Raw genomic sequence first — 13678 nt, forward strand, 5'->3', positions numbered from 1 at the left:
AAATATCCGACATACGTCATCAAGGTGGGCTGTCCTATTCTAATGCTGCCTCGCAGCTGGCTGATGAGCCGCCCATCAGAATCAGGTGTGTTGAACCCGGGAGAATTAAAAAAACAGGCGGGACATGCCTGCGAATATGTGAATAAAAATCACCAGAAAATAATGAATTATCGTTAAATTGTTATAAAACAATACATTAGGGGTAGAATATCGACTCAATTCTATTATATTATACGTATTGACATACGGGTATTGTTCGGCGAAGCCAGTTTGTCGCCCAAACAACTTTTCGACAAAATTCTCCGCACCATGAAAAAAATACACGCTGTAAAACGTCATAAAACATCACTTTGATTTCATTTGAAGAAACACGTTTAGAACAGGACAAACGACGAAAGAGAAAACTTACTTGGAGAAAACTTGGAAATGTTTGTCCTGTTGCAATCCGAAAACGAAAGACCGTCTGAATAGATCAGACTGTATTTTTTTTGTGCAAGGCATATCCGCCTATAACCTTCAAAATAAAGTATAATTTGTGGGGGCGAAATCCCCAGGACGCGCGAAATACAGTACTTTTAACCACGATCAAATACTTAAAATATAGGCGTAGAGTAGATTTGTGATATTTTATACTCGTATATTACATACGCTAAATATTAAAACAAATGTTATATTAAACATTGCGTTTTCTTTTAAAGGCTAAGCGACGTTTACCTGTTGCTTAAAACTTCATACTTGACCACTTGGGAGTCTCACGTGTGGAGCTGAAGGGGGCGTGGCCGTGAGGTCAAAAAGAGGACTTTCTCAAACAAAAACACTTTCATTGAATATGACTTTGAAATCAACAATAAATCAATGCCGATTACAATTGGGATGTCTCTTTCCGTCTCACACTTGTTGAATGTCCGGTTCTAAAACTTTGGATCACATTTGCCATAGTAATACAAAAAGAGATTCAGTGTATACTGTCTAAAATGGCTGCCTATGAAAGCCATTCAAAAAAAAAAATAAAAAAATAGGCTTTGAATTAATCAAAACAAAAGGTTAACATCATGTACAAAGCACAAAATAATAATAATAATAATAAAAACAACCAATTGACCCTGAATTTCAATCATTTAAAGTGCCCCCCCCAACAAAGAAAAACAGAAGACTTGAAGTTGATACAACTGATGTCAAGTTCATCTAAACTTTTCCATGGAATTAAATACGGAAGCACAGAAAGGCCAAAATGAAAAAAAAATTGCAAAGAAAACCATCCAAAATTACATTAAAAAAAAAAAAAAAATAAATAAATCCCGTAAATGCGCGTTATCTTGACCTAGCCTGTAACCATCCCATAATGTCATAATGCCCTCCTTCGTTTTGCTTTTGACCATTCGATGCTTCCGTGTAAAGCCAGTGTTTAATAGACATTTAATTTAAATAAACCTCTACTCGATATATTTGCTATCTACTATTTTTTCCTTTTTTTTTTTGCACCAGGCAACACCATAAAATAATCTTTGGTGACACAGCGAATATAAGTACACTGATACCTTGGCTTACGAACTTAATTGGTTACCAGACAGTGTGTCAGACGAAGTGTGTAACCCAAATATTAATTTCCCATAGGAAACCATTAAAATGAGAATAATCCGTTCCCAGGTCCCCATAAAACATCATTTTCTACTTTCCTAAGCCTTAAAACTACACGAAATATACCTTATTTTATGTATAATAAATGTGCTATGGTATTATAATTAAAGAAATAAACTTTAGTGTATAATAAAGTCGTTTTATTTACCTTTGTGATGGTCGTTGATGGCTAGATAGAATGGAGTGGCCGGTTTCCTCAGCATTAAACACTTACCTTCTTTCACCATCTTGAGGAATGATCCCTTGTAGGTGCTTTCTCTGCGATAATTTTATCTAGTTCCTCATCAATTGTATTCTGTTTAGCTGGGTTGATAGCTTTTTGCATCAAGTGTACAGATGGTTTGTGCGGGTTGTTTGTGGAGCCTGATTGATGGGATATTTTAACCTTGCAGTCTACACTTTGAACTATCAAAGTTGAAACTCTCTCACTGTCGTCTGCCTGTCTCTAGTGTTTAAACCACCTCCGCTCACGGCTGCGTTCTTGACCAATCACGTGGCTTTAACCGAAGACTGGGGGCGGAGAATAGAGGACAAAAACAGTCGGCTGCCATTTTGTTGTTAGTAGAACGGGCTCGTTCGCGAACGACACATCACTCATTGAGGCAGCTCCGTGTACGAAAAAAGTTCGTACGCCAAGGTAAAATTTTCATAAATGTAACGTTCGTAAAGCGAAAAGTTCGTAAGCCAAGGGGTTCGTAAACCGAGGTATCACTGTAAATGGATACAAAAATAAGAAAGACACATTGGAAGTCGTTCTATTAAGTGGGCTTATCACCACCACCCCCAAAAAAAAAAAAAAAAAAATCTACTTCCTCTATCGTGCGTTATCTACTTCCTGAATCCGCTCAACGTGTCGGGCGATCGCCCCCAAATTGTTCCATCAAAAACAACTTTCTCATCTTGCTATCTTTGCTTTTTTCTCCTCTTTGTGATTGTTTTCGCCGAAAAAGCTCCACCCATATAAATTAGGAAAATAAAATCTGTACAGGGTGTCGTGAAGGGAATTAAATAAACTTTGTGGCGCATTCAGTCCAAAAAGTCCATATGAATCTTCTTCGCCACAAAAAAAAAAATAATAATAATAATAATAATAATCAAGACATGCTCCTGGTGTTCTTTCTTTCAAGTTTTATGGTTCACCTCCCCGCACCTGTCGCAGCGCCTCCTTCAGTCTGTGTCGGTAGACGTTGTATCGACGCAGCAGCGCCTCCTTCTGTTCGTCCTCCTCTTTGTCCAAGATGCGCAGGAAGTTGCGCAGCTCCGGGATGGAGAAGGCGTCCCACTGATGGCGTAAAAGTCGTATAATTAGAAATGCCCGTGAGGACAACATGGCCTCTCAGAACTAACTACTACTACGTTTTAAAGGACAAAGCGAAATGGGATGATTTGTCTGCTGGGAATTTGTGTCAACTAGTATCAAATAGTAGTCTTGGTGCAACACACAACGATTCACTATCGCGTTATTTATGTTTTCCTTCTAATTTCGCCATCAACACAAAATTTTCAGACCAAACAAAGTACCCAAAATGCATTGTGTGTCGCTTTCTCGGTCAGGGGGCGTTCCTTCCGTGACGTCACGGTAGGCATCGTCACTAACTCAAAAACAAGACTTCATGAATATTCAGCGCGAGTCTTAAAACGTAAAATATCGCTATATGCGGTGGAAAATACGCTCAGTAGAAGTCATTTGAAGTGATATTACAGATTATGGACACAATTTGTCCGTAGGCGTCGATTGTCCTTTTGTCCGATAAGAGATTTTTGACTTATTGTTTTGATTGGAAACCGTAATTTTCATTCAAAAAACCGTAACCCGGAATGGGATCATGAAAACCGTACTCATTACGGCAAGTAGTTGGTAGGTCTGCTTACGCCGCATTGAATGTTTATGTAGTCCTAAAAGTGAATATTTTGTGGGTCCTGGAATTTGAGTGACTGTGACAAAAACCCTGGCACTGGACTGGATGCATTTTTTTGCACATCGTCTGGCAGTGAATGCGTTATTATCCCGTGACTGTAAAGTTTTGAAAGGCGCTTAGAAATAAAATGTATTATTATTATTATTATTATTATTATTATTATTATTATTATTATTATTACAGTGAGACCTCAACTTACAAACACCTCAACGTACAAACTTTTCATCTTACAAACGTCAACATTATGAAAATTAAACCTTATAATAAGCACTATTTTCATAATACACTCCCACCACGGCTGGCGGAGTGATCTTCGGCGGAAGCACGCGACCGAACAGCACAACAGTCCTTATGGAAGGTGACTGTCCTTCAATAAGCCATCGACGACCATCAAAAAGGTCAATAAAACTTTATTTTACAGTAGTTTATTTCTTTAATTACAGTCCTCATGTAATGCGCCTCTCTTTCCAAACAGCAATTCCCTTTGACCTTCGACCTCCAACGCCATTCCATCAAGCCATAAATGACCATCACAAATGTAAATAAAGTGACTTTATGATACAATGCAGTGTATTTCTTTCATTACAATACAATAGCACATTTATTATACATAAAATAAGGTATGTTGTGTGTAGTTTTAAGGCTTATTTAGTTGAAAAGTATCTTTTATGGAAACCCGGGAACGGATTATTCCCATTTTAATGGTTTCCTATGGGAAAAACTTTTTTGAGATACACACTTCGCCTTACACACTCTGTCTGGGAACCAATTACGTTTGTAAGTTGAGGTTTCACTGTATTGTGGAGAAACCCAAGTAATGGGCAAAAGCTGCCACAAGAGGGCGACAAAGCACTTCCCGTCAAAACAATGGCTCACTCAATCTCGGTTTGAAAGCCTTACCAAAACTTCACCGGTTTGTTGTTCCCTCAGGACGAAACCAAGCGTGTCATCGTCGGGTCCCGCCACCAGACGGAGAAACAGCGGCTGCTCCCCGTCTGACAATTTACACACATACACTACACACACACACACACACACACACACAAATATGATGTTACCTGTATTGTGTTCATTATTATTATTATTATTATTATTATTAGCTATCTATTAGCTAGTTAGCTAGCGTTCTATCCTTTTGAGTTACTTCCGGGTTGAGTATATTTATATTCCTGGTGGTGGTGGGTGGTGGGTTTCGAATGAGCTCTTCTAATGAGCTGGCTACCTAGCTAGCTACCTAGCTGGCTATCGATTTGCTATGTATTGGCTATCTAGCTGGCTAGCTATTATTTATATGGCTAGCTAGCTGGCTATCTATTGGTATTCTTTGCTTAAATGCTTTGATCCTCTCCTCTTTCATCTAGAACTGCTTCATGTCACAAAGAGGGTACAGCAAGTGTTGAAGAATGAATGACTCTCTGTCTTTGTATTGTCATATTATTTGTTATTTAGTTTTTTTTTTTTTTTTTACTTCAAGATGGCGATGCGAGAGTGGCTGCCTTTACAGCAGCCCCTGTATTTTGTTTTTCTACTTCTTTCTTTCCTTTCCTCTTCTGATCATAACTTTGCTGCTGTGTTACTTCCGGGTAGAGTGAACGCTGGCGCGAATGCCTGCCGCTGCTCACCCGCACGGAAAAAAAAAATCCCATGACTGTAAAGTGTCCTTCAGAGTTTTGAAAGGCCCTTAGAAATTAAATGTATTATTATTATTATTAATTTGCTAGCTAGTTTTCTATCTATTTGAGTAACTTCCGGGTTGAGTCAACGCTGGCGCGTGTGGCTGCCGCTGCTCACCCACAGAAAAACCTATCCTGTGACTGTTAAGTGACCTTGAGAATTTTGAAAGGCGGTTATAAATGTATTATTATTACTATTACTACTACTATTATTACTATTACTACTATTATTATTACTACTATTACTAACACTATTACTACTACTATTACTACTACTGCTAATATTACTATTACTACTACTATTATTACTACTATTACTACTACTGCTAATATTACTACTACTACTGCTAATATTACTATTATTGCTAATATTACTACTACTGCTAATATTACTATTACTACTACTATTATTACTACTATTACTACTTCTGCTAATATTACTACTACTATTATTACTACTATTACTACTACTATTACTACTACTGCTAATATTACTACTACTACTGCTAATATTACTACTACTGCTAATATTTCTATTACTACTACTATTATTACTACTACTGCTAATATTACTACTACTGCTAATATTACTACTACTGCTATTATTATTATTACTACTACTACTACTGCTAATATTACTACTACTGCTAATATTTCTATTACTACTGCTATTATTACTCCTATTACTACTACTGCTAATATTACTACTACTGCTAATATTACTACTACTGCTATTATTACTATTACTACTACTACTGCTAATATTACTATTACTACTACTATTACTACTACTATTATTACTACTATTACTACTACTGCTAATATTACTACTACTACTGCTAATATTACTATTATTGCTAATATTACTACTACTGCTAATATTACTATTACTACTACTATTATTACTACTATTACTACTTCTGCTAATATTACTACTACTATTACTACTACTATTACTACTACTATTACTACTACTGCTAATATTACTACTACTACTGCTAATATTACTACTACTGCTAATATTTCTATTACTACTACTATTATTACTACTATTACTACTACTGCTAATATTACTACTACTGCTAATATTACTACTACTGCTAATATTTCTATTACTACTACTACTATTACTACTACTGCTAATATTACTACTACTGCTATTATTATTATTACTACTACTACTGCTAATATTACTACTACTGCTAATATTTCTATTACTACTGCTATTATTACTCCTATTACTACTACTGCTAATATTACTACTACTGCTAATATTACTACTACTGCTATTATTACTATTACTACTACTACTGCTAATATTACTACTACTACTAATATTACTACTACTGCTATTATTACTATTACTACTACTACTGCTAATATTACTACTACTGCTATTATTACTATTACTATTACTACTACTATTACTACTACTGCTAATATTACTCTTACTATTACTACTACTATTATTACTACTATTACTACTACTACTACTATTGCTAATATTACTACTACTGCTAATATTACTACTACTGCTATTATTACTATTACTACTACTACTACTGCTAATATTACTACTACTGCTAATATTTCTATTACTACTACTATTATTACTACTATTACTACTACTGCTAATATTACTACTACTGCTAATATTACTGCTACTGCTAATATTACTATTACTGCTATTATTACTATTACTAATATTACTACTACTGCTATTATTACTACTACTGCTTACTCTTACTCTTACTATGGTTGAGCAGGCAGCATTCAAGAGCGGTGACACGTGAGTTTGTGACAGCGTCTTACCCTGCTCCTCTCGCCGATATCGTTTGTATAGCGCGTACTTTGCCGGGTTGTCCGCCACAGTGAATTTATTGAGCAAGGCCACGATCACCTGAAAGAGAGACAAAAAAAATGTTCATTTTGAGCGCGATTGGGGAAAAGGCGCTCCAAGAGAAGACAACGCCACCTGTCTGACGGTGTTGTGCGAGCTGATGTGCAGGGTGTTGCTGACCCCCCTCGGCAGGTAGAAAGCTTCGCCGCCGGGCGCCGGCGCGTCCCCGCTTCCCGCCGCCCTCCGGCCGACGCGCACCGTCACCGGTCTCCGCAGGTCCATCTGGACTTTAATGAAGCCCGTGTAAACGCCGCTGGAAGCCTGAGAACAACAATGAGCCCGATGACTTGAGCGTGTCGAGGACAGACGGCGTCGGAGGGCCGCACGCCGTCGTCCTTTCAATCGCATTCATACATTAGAGGCCCGGTAACTAATAGATAGCTAGGTCGCTATCTAGCTAGATAGCTAATAGATAGCTATCTGGCTAGATAGCTAATAGATAGAAAAAAGATAGCTAGCTAGGTAGCCAGATAGATAGCTAATAGATAGCAAATAGATAGCTTACTAGGTATCCAACTAGATAACTAGCCAGGTTGCCAGCTAGACAGCTAGCTAGGTAGCCAGCTAGACAGCTAGCTATCTAGCTAGCTAGATAGATAGCAAGCTAGATCGTTAGCTAGGTTTTTCTATGAGTGAGCAGCGGCAGCCACACGCGCCAGCGTTCACTCAACCCAGACGTAACTCAAACAGATAAAGTTAGCTAGCTAGCTAATAGATAACTAATAGCTAGCTAGCTAGCTATCTAGCTAGATAGCTAATAGATAGCTATTTAGCTAGATAGCTAATATATAGCAAATAGATAGCTAGCTAGGTAGCCAGGTAGATAGCTAATAGATAGCAAATAGATAGCTTGCTAGGTATCCAGCAAGATAACTAGCCAGGTTGCCAGCTAGACAGCTAGCCAGGTTGCCAGCTAGCTATCTAGCTAGCTAGATAGATAGATAGCAAGCTAGATCATTAGCTAGGTTTTTCTGTTTTTCTATGAGCAGCGGCAGCCACACGCGCCAGCGTTCACTCAACCCAGACGTAACTCAAACAGATAAAGTTAGCTAGCTAGATAGCTAATAGATAGCTAATAGATAGCAAATAGATAGCTAGCTAGGTAGCCAGATAGATATCAAATAGATAGCTTGCTAGGTATCCAGCAAGATAACTAGCCAGGTTGCCATCTAGACAGCTAGCTAGCTTGCTATCTAGCTAGCTGGATAGCTAGCTACCTAGCTAGATCGTTAGCTAGGTTTTTCTGTTTTTCTGTGAGTGAGCAGCGGCAGCCACACGCGCCAGCGTTCACTCAACCCAGACGTAACTCAGATAAAGTTAGCTAGCTGGATAGCTAAGAGATAGCTAATAGATAGCAAATAGATAGCTAGCTAGGTAGCCAGATAGATAGCTAATAGATAGCAAATAGATAGCTTGCTAGGTATCCAGCAAGATAACTAGCCAGGTTGCCAGCTAGACAGCTAGCCAGGTTGCTAGCTCTACCTAGCTGGCTATCTAACTAGCTAGATAGCCAGCTAGGTAGCCAGCTAGATCGTTAGCTAGATTTTTCTTTTTTTCTGTGAGTGAGCAGCGGCAGCCACACGCGCCAGCGTTCACTCAACCCAGACGTAACTCAAATAGATAGAAAGCTAGCTAGCTAGCTAATAGTCATATTATTAGTATTGGGGGGGGGGGGTGGCTCACCAGGGTCATTTTGAGGTGGTCTTTGGTCAGCGTGTTGTATTCTTCGATCTTCTGCCTGATTTCCTCGCGGCTCAACTCGGTGCGCAGCTTCCCTTCCTTGTCGGCATCCTGAGAGCAAGCGCAAAACAAACATGAGGTGACAAACGGCTAACGTGGGCGTGTCCAAACGTTTACGCAAAAGGGGGCCAGATTTGATGGGTTAAAATGGAGGATGGCGGACCAAACTTGACGGATGATGTTCTTTACATATTAAAGCAATTCACTCATTCACTGCCATTCACAAATGTATTCAGGAATTGATGATATGACGTAGAGGCGCCATTCCCGAATTTATTTTTTTCTTGTTTGGGTGTCGATAAAGCGCCGGCCAGACCTCTGGCAATGTTTTTCCTTCCACAAGGGGGCACCATTTCCCCCTTTTATTCATGTTAGCGCTTTGTTCCAGCTTCAGCTGTTGTTAAAAACAACACAAACACAACACAAAATATACCTTAATAGTAAAAGTACTCCACATGACAACAAACCACGTCTGCACTGGGTGTGGAAAACTAGTCCGTCAGCCACCGTGGCGCTGTGTGTTTTAGTTCGTCCGCCGAAAACTAGTTTGTCAAGATTATATTCTAGCGAATTTAATGTTCGTAAGGCTAGCTTTCTATCTATTTCAGTAACTTCCGGGTTGAGTGAACGCTGGCGCGTGTGGCTGCCACTGCTCACCGACAGAAAAACTTATCCTGTGACTGTAAAGTGACCTTGAGAGTTTTGAAAGGCGCTTATAAATGAAATGTATTATTATTATTATTATTATTGCTATCTGTCTATCTAGCTAGTTAGCTAACTGTCTATATAGCTGGCTATCTATTAGCTAGGCGAAAAGTTCGTTAGCTAAAGCGTTCGTAAGCCAAAGTATCACTGTATTGCATTGCATTTTGGACAACCGCCCTCATTTCGCCAACTCCAGACGCAAATAATTTAGGAATTAACTATTTTTTTCTGATAAAAAAGATAGTCTACTACAGTTTCTTACACTGTATTGAATGTTTATGTAGCCCTAAAATTCAATATCCTGCGGAATTCGAGTGACGACGACAAAAACACTGACACGGAAGTGAGTGGACACATTTTTTTTGCACACGTCTGGCAGTGAATTAGTTAATTAAAATACATTTCAGCGAGCCATTCTGTGTTTTAATATTTGTTTTTTTTATCCATAGTGTTTTGGTTGATTTGAATCATGCAGATCAAAATTGAATGGAAGTTGAAAATTGAAGATTTGCTATTCCTAATCGGGCCTCTAGATGGCAGCACTTAGCACACGCAGGTAACAGCGCTACCGCCCAATGTATTGGCATGGTCGCAAACTTCGGGGTTGCCACGTTAGCAATCCGTGTGCGTTGTCTGCGCTTAAAAAGGGCATCACGCTGCTCACACACACACACACACACACACACACACACACACACACACACACACACACACACACAAAGCAGGAGTGTGCTTGGAATGAGACCCTTATATGGCAAAGACGCAGCTGGAGGTGACGCGTAGTGTGTGTGTTCTGTCTTTGAATTATTGACACACTTTAGGTTGTTTGGCACTTTTATGAATGAGTATCATAATTATGAATGTTCAGTCATAAAGCCATACTAGCTATATAGCTACTAGATAGAGAACCAGCTCACCAGCTAGCTATCTAACAGATAGTCAACAGATAGCCATATAACTAGCTAGCTAGGCATCAGATAGCCAATAGACAGCCAGCTAGCTAGCTAATAGATAGCTTGCCAGCTGGATAGATAGCTAACAGATAGGCGGCCAGCTAGCTAACAGATAGCTAATAGATAGCCAGCCAACTAGCTAGCCAAAAGACATCCAATAGAATAGAATGAAAGCGAGCCAGCCAGCTAGCTATCTAGTGGATAGCTTGCCAGTTGGATAGATAGCTATTAGACAGACAGACAGCTAGATAGCTAATAGATAGCCAGCAATTTAGCTTACCAGCCGGATAGATAGCTAATAGATAGCCAGCTAGCCAATATAAGCCGACACATAGACTGTCAGCGTTCACGAAACCGGAAGTAATTTTGAAATGACCACTTGCCAAGATAGCGCATTACTATTGGGTGAAACAAAATTGAAGACGTGTCCACTTTACGATGTCCACCGTCTCTTTGGTCGGTTCTTCTCATGCTCAATACAAAAATGAGGAAATGGACAGTGTTGGTGAAATAAAACTCCATATAGTAGTGTATTAAAGGACAACCGATCACTGTTTCTTAACGGACACCAGAAAAACGTTTTATAGCATCTAAAATAGCCAAAACACGTACTATGATATTTTTAGTCAAATGCAAAACACCAATAAAAATGACTTAAAGTGTCCAAAATCTGCAAATAATTGAGCTGCGAATTGGGCATTTTCAGAAAGTCCCGCCCCCAGTTCGTGACATCACGCTAATTGCATCGCTGGAGAATCAAAACATTGGCTTCAGATTCGAAGAATATGCTTTCTTGTTCCTCCTCCAGTTATGAATATGATTCAAATAGTTCTGAAGAGGAAAGCATACATGTTTGCAATCGATTAAAGAATTTATTCCGTGTCATTTTGAGGCAAACGGGCGGGGGGGGGGGGGAATGTCTCACCCAAAAAGAGGCTAGAAAATGGCCACCAAGCTGTGAGGAATGAATCAGCCCGTTTCCACAGGCTGATACATTCCTTCCATGGAGCTTGGACTCCCTCTGCTGGCGGCTTTTGGGTGTACCACACGGTTTTCAAAAAAAACAGTACAGCAAACAGCAAAATACATTGACGTGATGGAAAAACGCTACAATGCGTCTTTTTTAAGGTCAGGAGGCGGTCCTTTTGTGACGTCACGTGAGGACTCGTCACCAACTCAAAAACAAGACTTCCTGAATGTTCAGCGTGAGTCTTAAAAGGTAAAATATAGCTATATGCGGTGGAATCTTATGAAAATACGCTCAGTCGAAGTCATTTGAAGCCATTGTACAAATTATGGATGGACACAACTTGTCCGGAGACGTCGGTTGTCCTTTAAAAATAAACTAATGTCAATTTGTCTAGGTTATTTTGTCATTTTTTTGAATTCACACACCTGTGGCATTGCTGCCTTTATGCGCCTGTCTACGAGGAAACCAATGATGTCATCGCACGCTAGGCTACGCTACGCCGCACTGTGGGAACAACAAACACATTGTGTGTCTTTGAGTGGTTAAAATGGAACATTTACACAGCAAACCCGCTTCTGACTTGATGTGATTTATTTACTTTTTTTGTGTAAAAGTGTCCCTCCTCCTCCGCCTCCTTCTGCTAGCTATGTTACTTCCTGTTGCATTCACATGGGGGGAAGTCGAGATGGACCACACCTTTCCACATTCCTCCATTATTTGGTGAAAACACACACACACACACACACACACACACACACACACACACACACACACACACACACACACACACACTTGAATCAGAGAAACTAAGCATAATCAATGAAAATGGCCTGAGTGGTGAAGTAAAACTTGCAGACTACAAAAAAAAAAAAAAAAAAAAGTACAGTGAGACCTCAACTTACAAACTTTTCGTCTTACAAACGTCAAATTTATGAAAATTAAACCTTATAATAAGCACTATTTTCATAATACACACCCACCACGGCTGGCGGAGTGATCTTCGGCGGAAGCACACGACCGAACAGCACCAACAGTCCTTATGGAAGGTGACTCTCCTTCCATAAACCATCGACGACCATCAAAAAGGTAAATAAAACTTTATTTTACAGTATTTTTTTTATTTCTTTAATTACAGTCCTCATTTAATGTGCCTCTCTTTCCAAACAGCAATTCCCTTCGACCTCCAACGCCATTCTATCAAGCCATCAATGACCATCACAAATGTAAATAAAGTGACTTTATGATACAATGCAGTGTATTTCTTTCATTACAATACAATAGCACATTTATTATACATAGAATAAGGTATGTTGTGTGGAGTTTTTAAGGCTTATTTAGTTGAAAAGTATATTTTATGGAAACCCGGGAACGGATTATTCCCATTTTAATGGTTTCCTATGGGAAAAAACTTTTTTGAGATACACACTTTTCGCCTTACACACTATCTGGGAACCAATTAAGTTCATAAGTTGAGGTCTCACTGTACAAGCGACGCATGCTATTGAACAAAAGCCACAACAGACCACCCAGATAAATAAAAAAAAGTTATGAGCTGTGACGATCACAATAAAAAAAAAAGGAAGCTTTGAAAGCAATACAAAGATGAGGCAACGTGTCGGTGTTGCCGGCGTGCATGCCGCCGCGCAGTCTGGCCCCCGTCGCCGTTACAGACCAAACGCGTGAAACATGCACTCGGGCCCGCAGAGGAGATGCAAAGATAAGAAAATGATCTCACACACACAAAGACGCTTGCTTTCATGTGCCCAAATACCAGAAAAAAAAACGACCCCCCCCCTCTCTCTCTCCCCTGAGTTTTGTCTAGTTTTTTTTTTTTTTGCAGGGCGAGCAACTGGTACGTGAATCAACGTCCTGCGCGTCTGAATGACGCCAGCGTGGTGGTTAATGATTGACCGTTTTTTAGCTCATGGAGCAACATGGCTGCTTGAGCTCGGGCAAATTCACTTTAGCATATTGTGTTTTCTGGAATATAAGGCTTTATTATACAGTACAGTTATTTTATTTAATTACAATATCAGGTATATTTTGTGTAGTTTAAAGGAAAACCGACGTCTCCGGACATGTTGTGTCCATAATTTGTAAAATGGCTTCAAATGACTTCTACTGAGCGTATTTTCATAAGATTCCACCGCATATAGCTATATTTTACGTTTTAAGACTCG

At 39.3% G+C, this 13678-nt stretch overlaps 1 protein-coding gene across 1 annotated transcript in view; it reads right to left on the minus strand.

Moving 5' to 3' along the window:
- Window positions 1–612: 612 nt before the first annotated feature.
- Window positions 613–13678, minus strand: part of rassf3 (Ras association domain family member 3) — a 33176-nt gene continuing 20110 nt past the window's right edge. Inside the window, exons 3-7 of the mRNA XM_088988579.1 lie at window positions 8814–8921; window positions 7206–7391; window positions 7043–7130; window positions 4458–4573; window positions 613–2920 (exon numbers count right to left, since the gene is read on the minus strand). Coding sequence (XP_088844705.1) covers window positions 2768–2920; window positions 4458–4573; window positions 7043–7130; window positions 7206–7391; window positions 8814–8921 — 651 coding nt within the window. The 3' untranslated portion in view covers window positions 613–2767. The remainder of the gene's footprint in view (window positions 2921–4457; window positions 4574–7042; window positions 7131–7205; window positions 7392–8813; window positions 8922–13678) is intronic.

The sequence above is a fragment of the Hippocampus bargibanti genome, linkage group LG22 (genome assembly GCF_051943395.1).
Source record: "Hippocampus bargibanti isolate YZ-2025 linkage group LG22, ASM5194339v1, whole genome shotgun sequence".
Lineage (NCBI taxonomy): Eukaryota > Metazoa > Chordata > Actinopteri > Syngnathiformes > Syngnathidae > Hippocampus > Hippocampus bargibanti.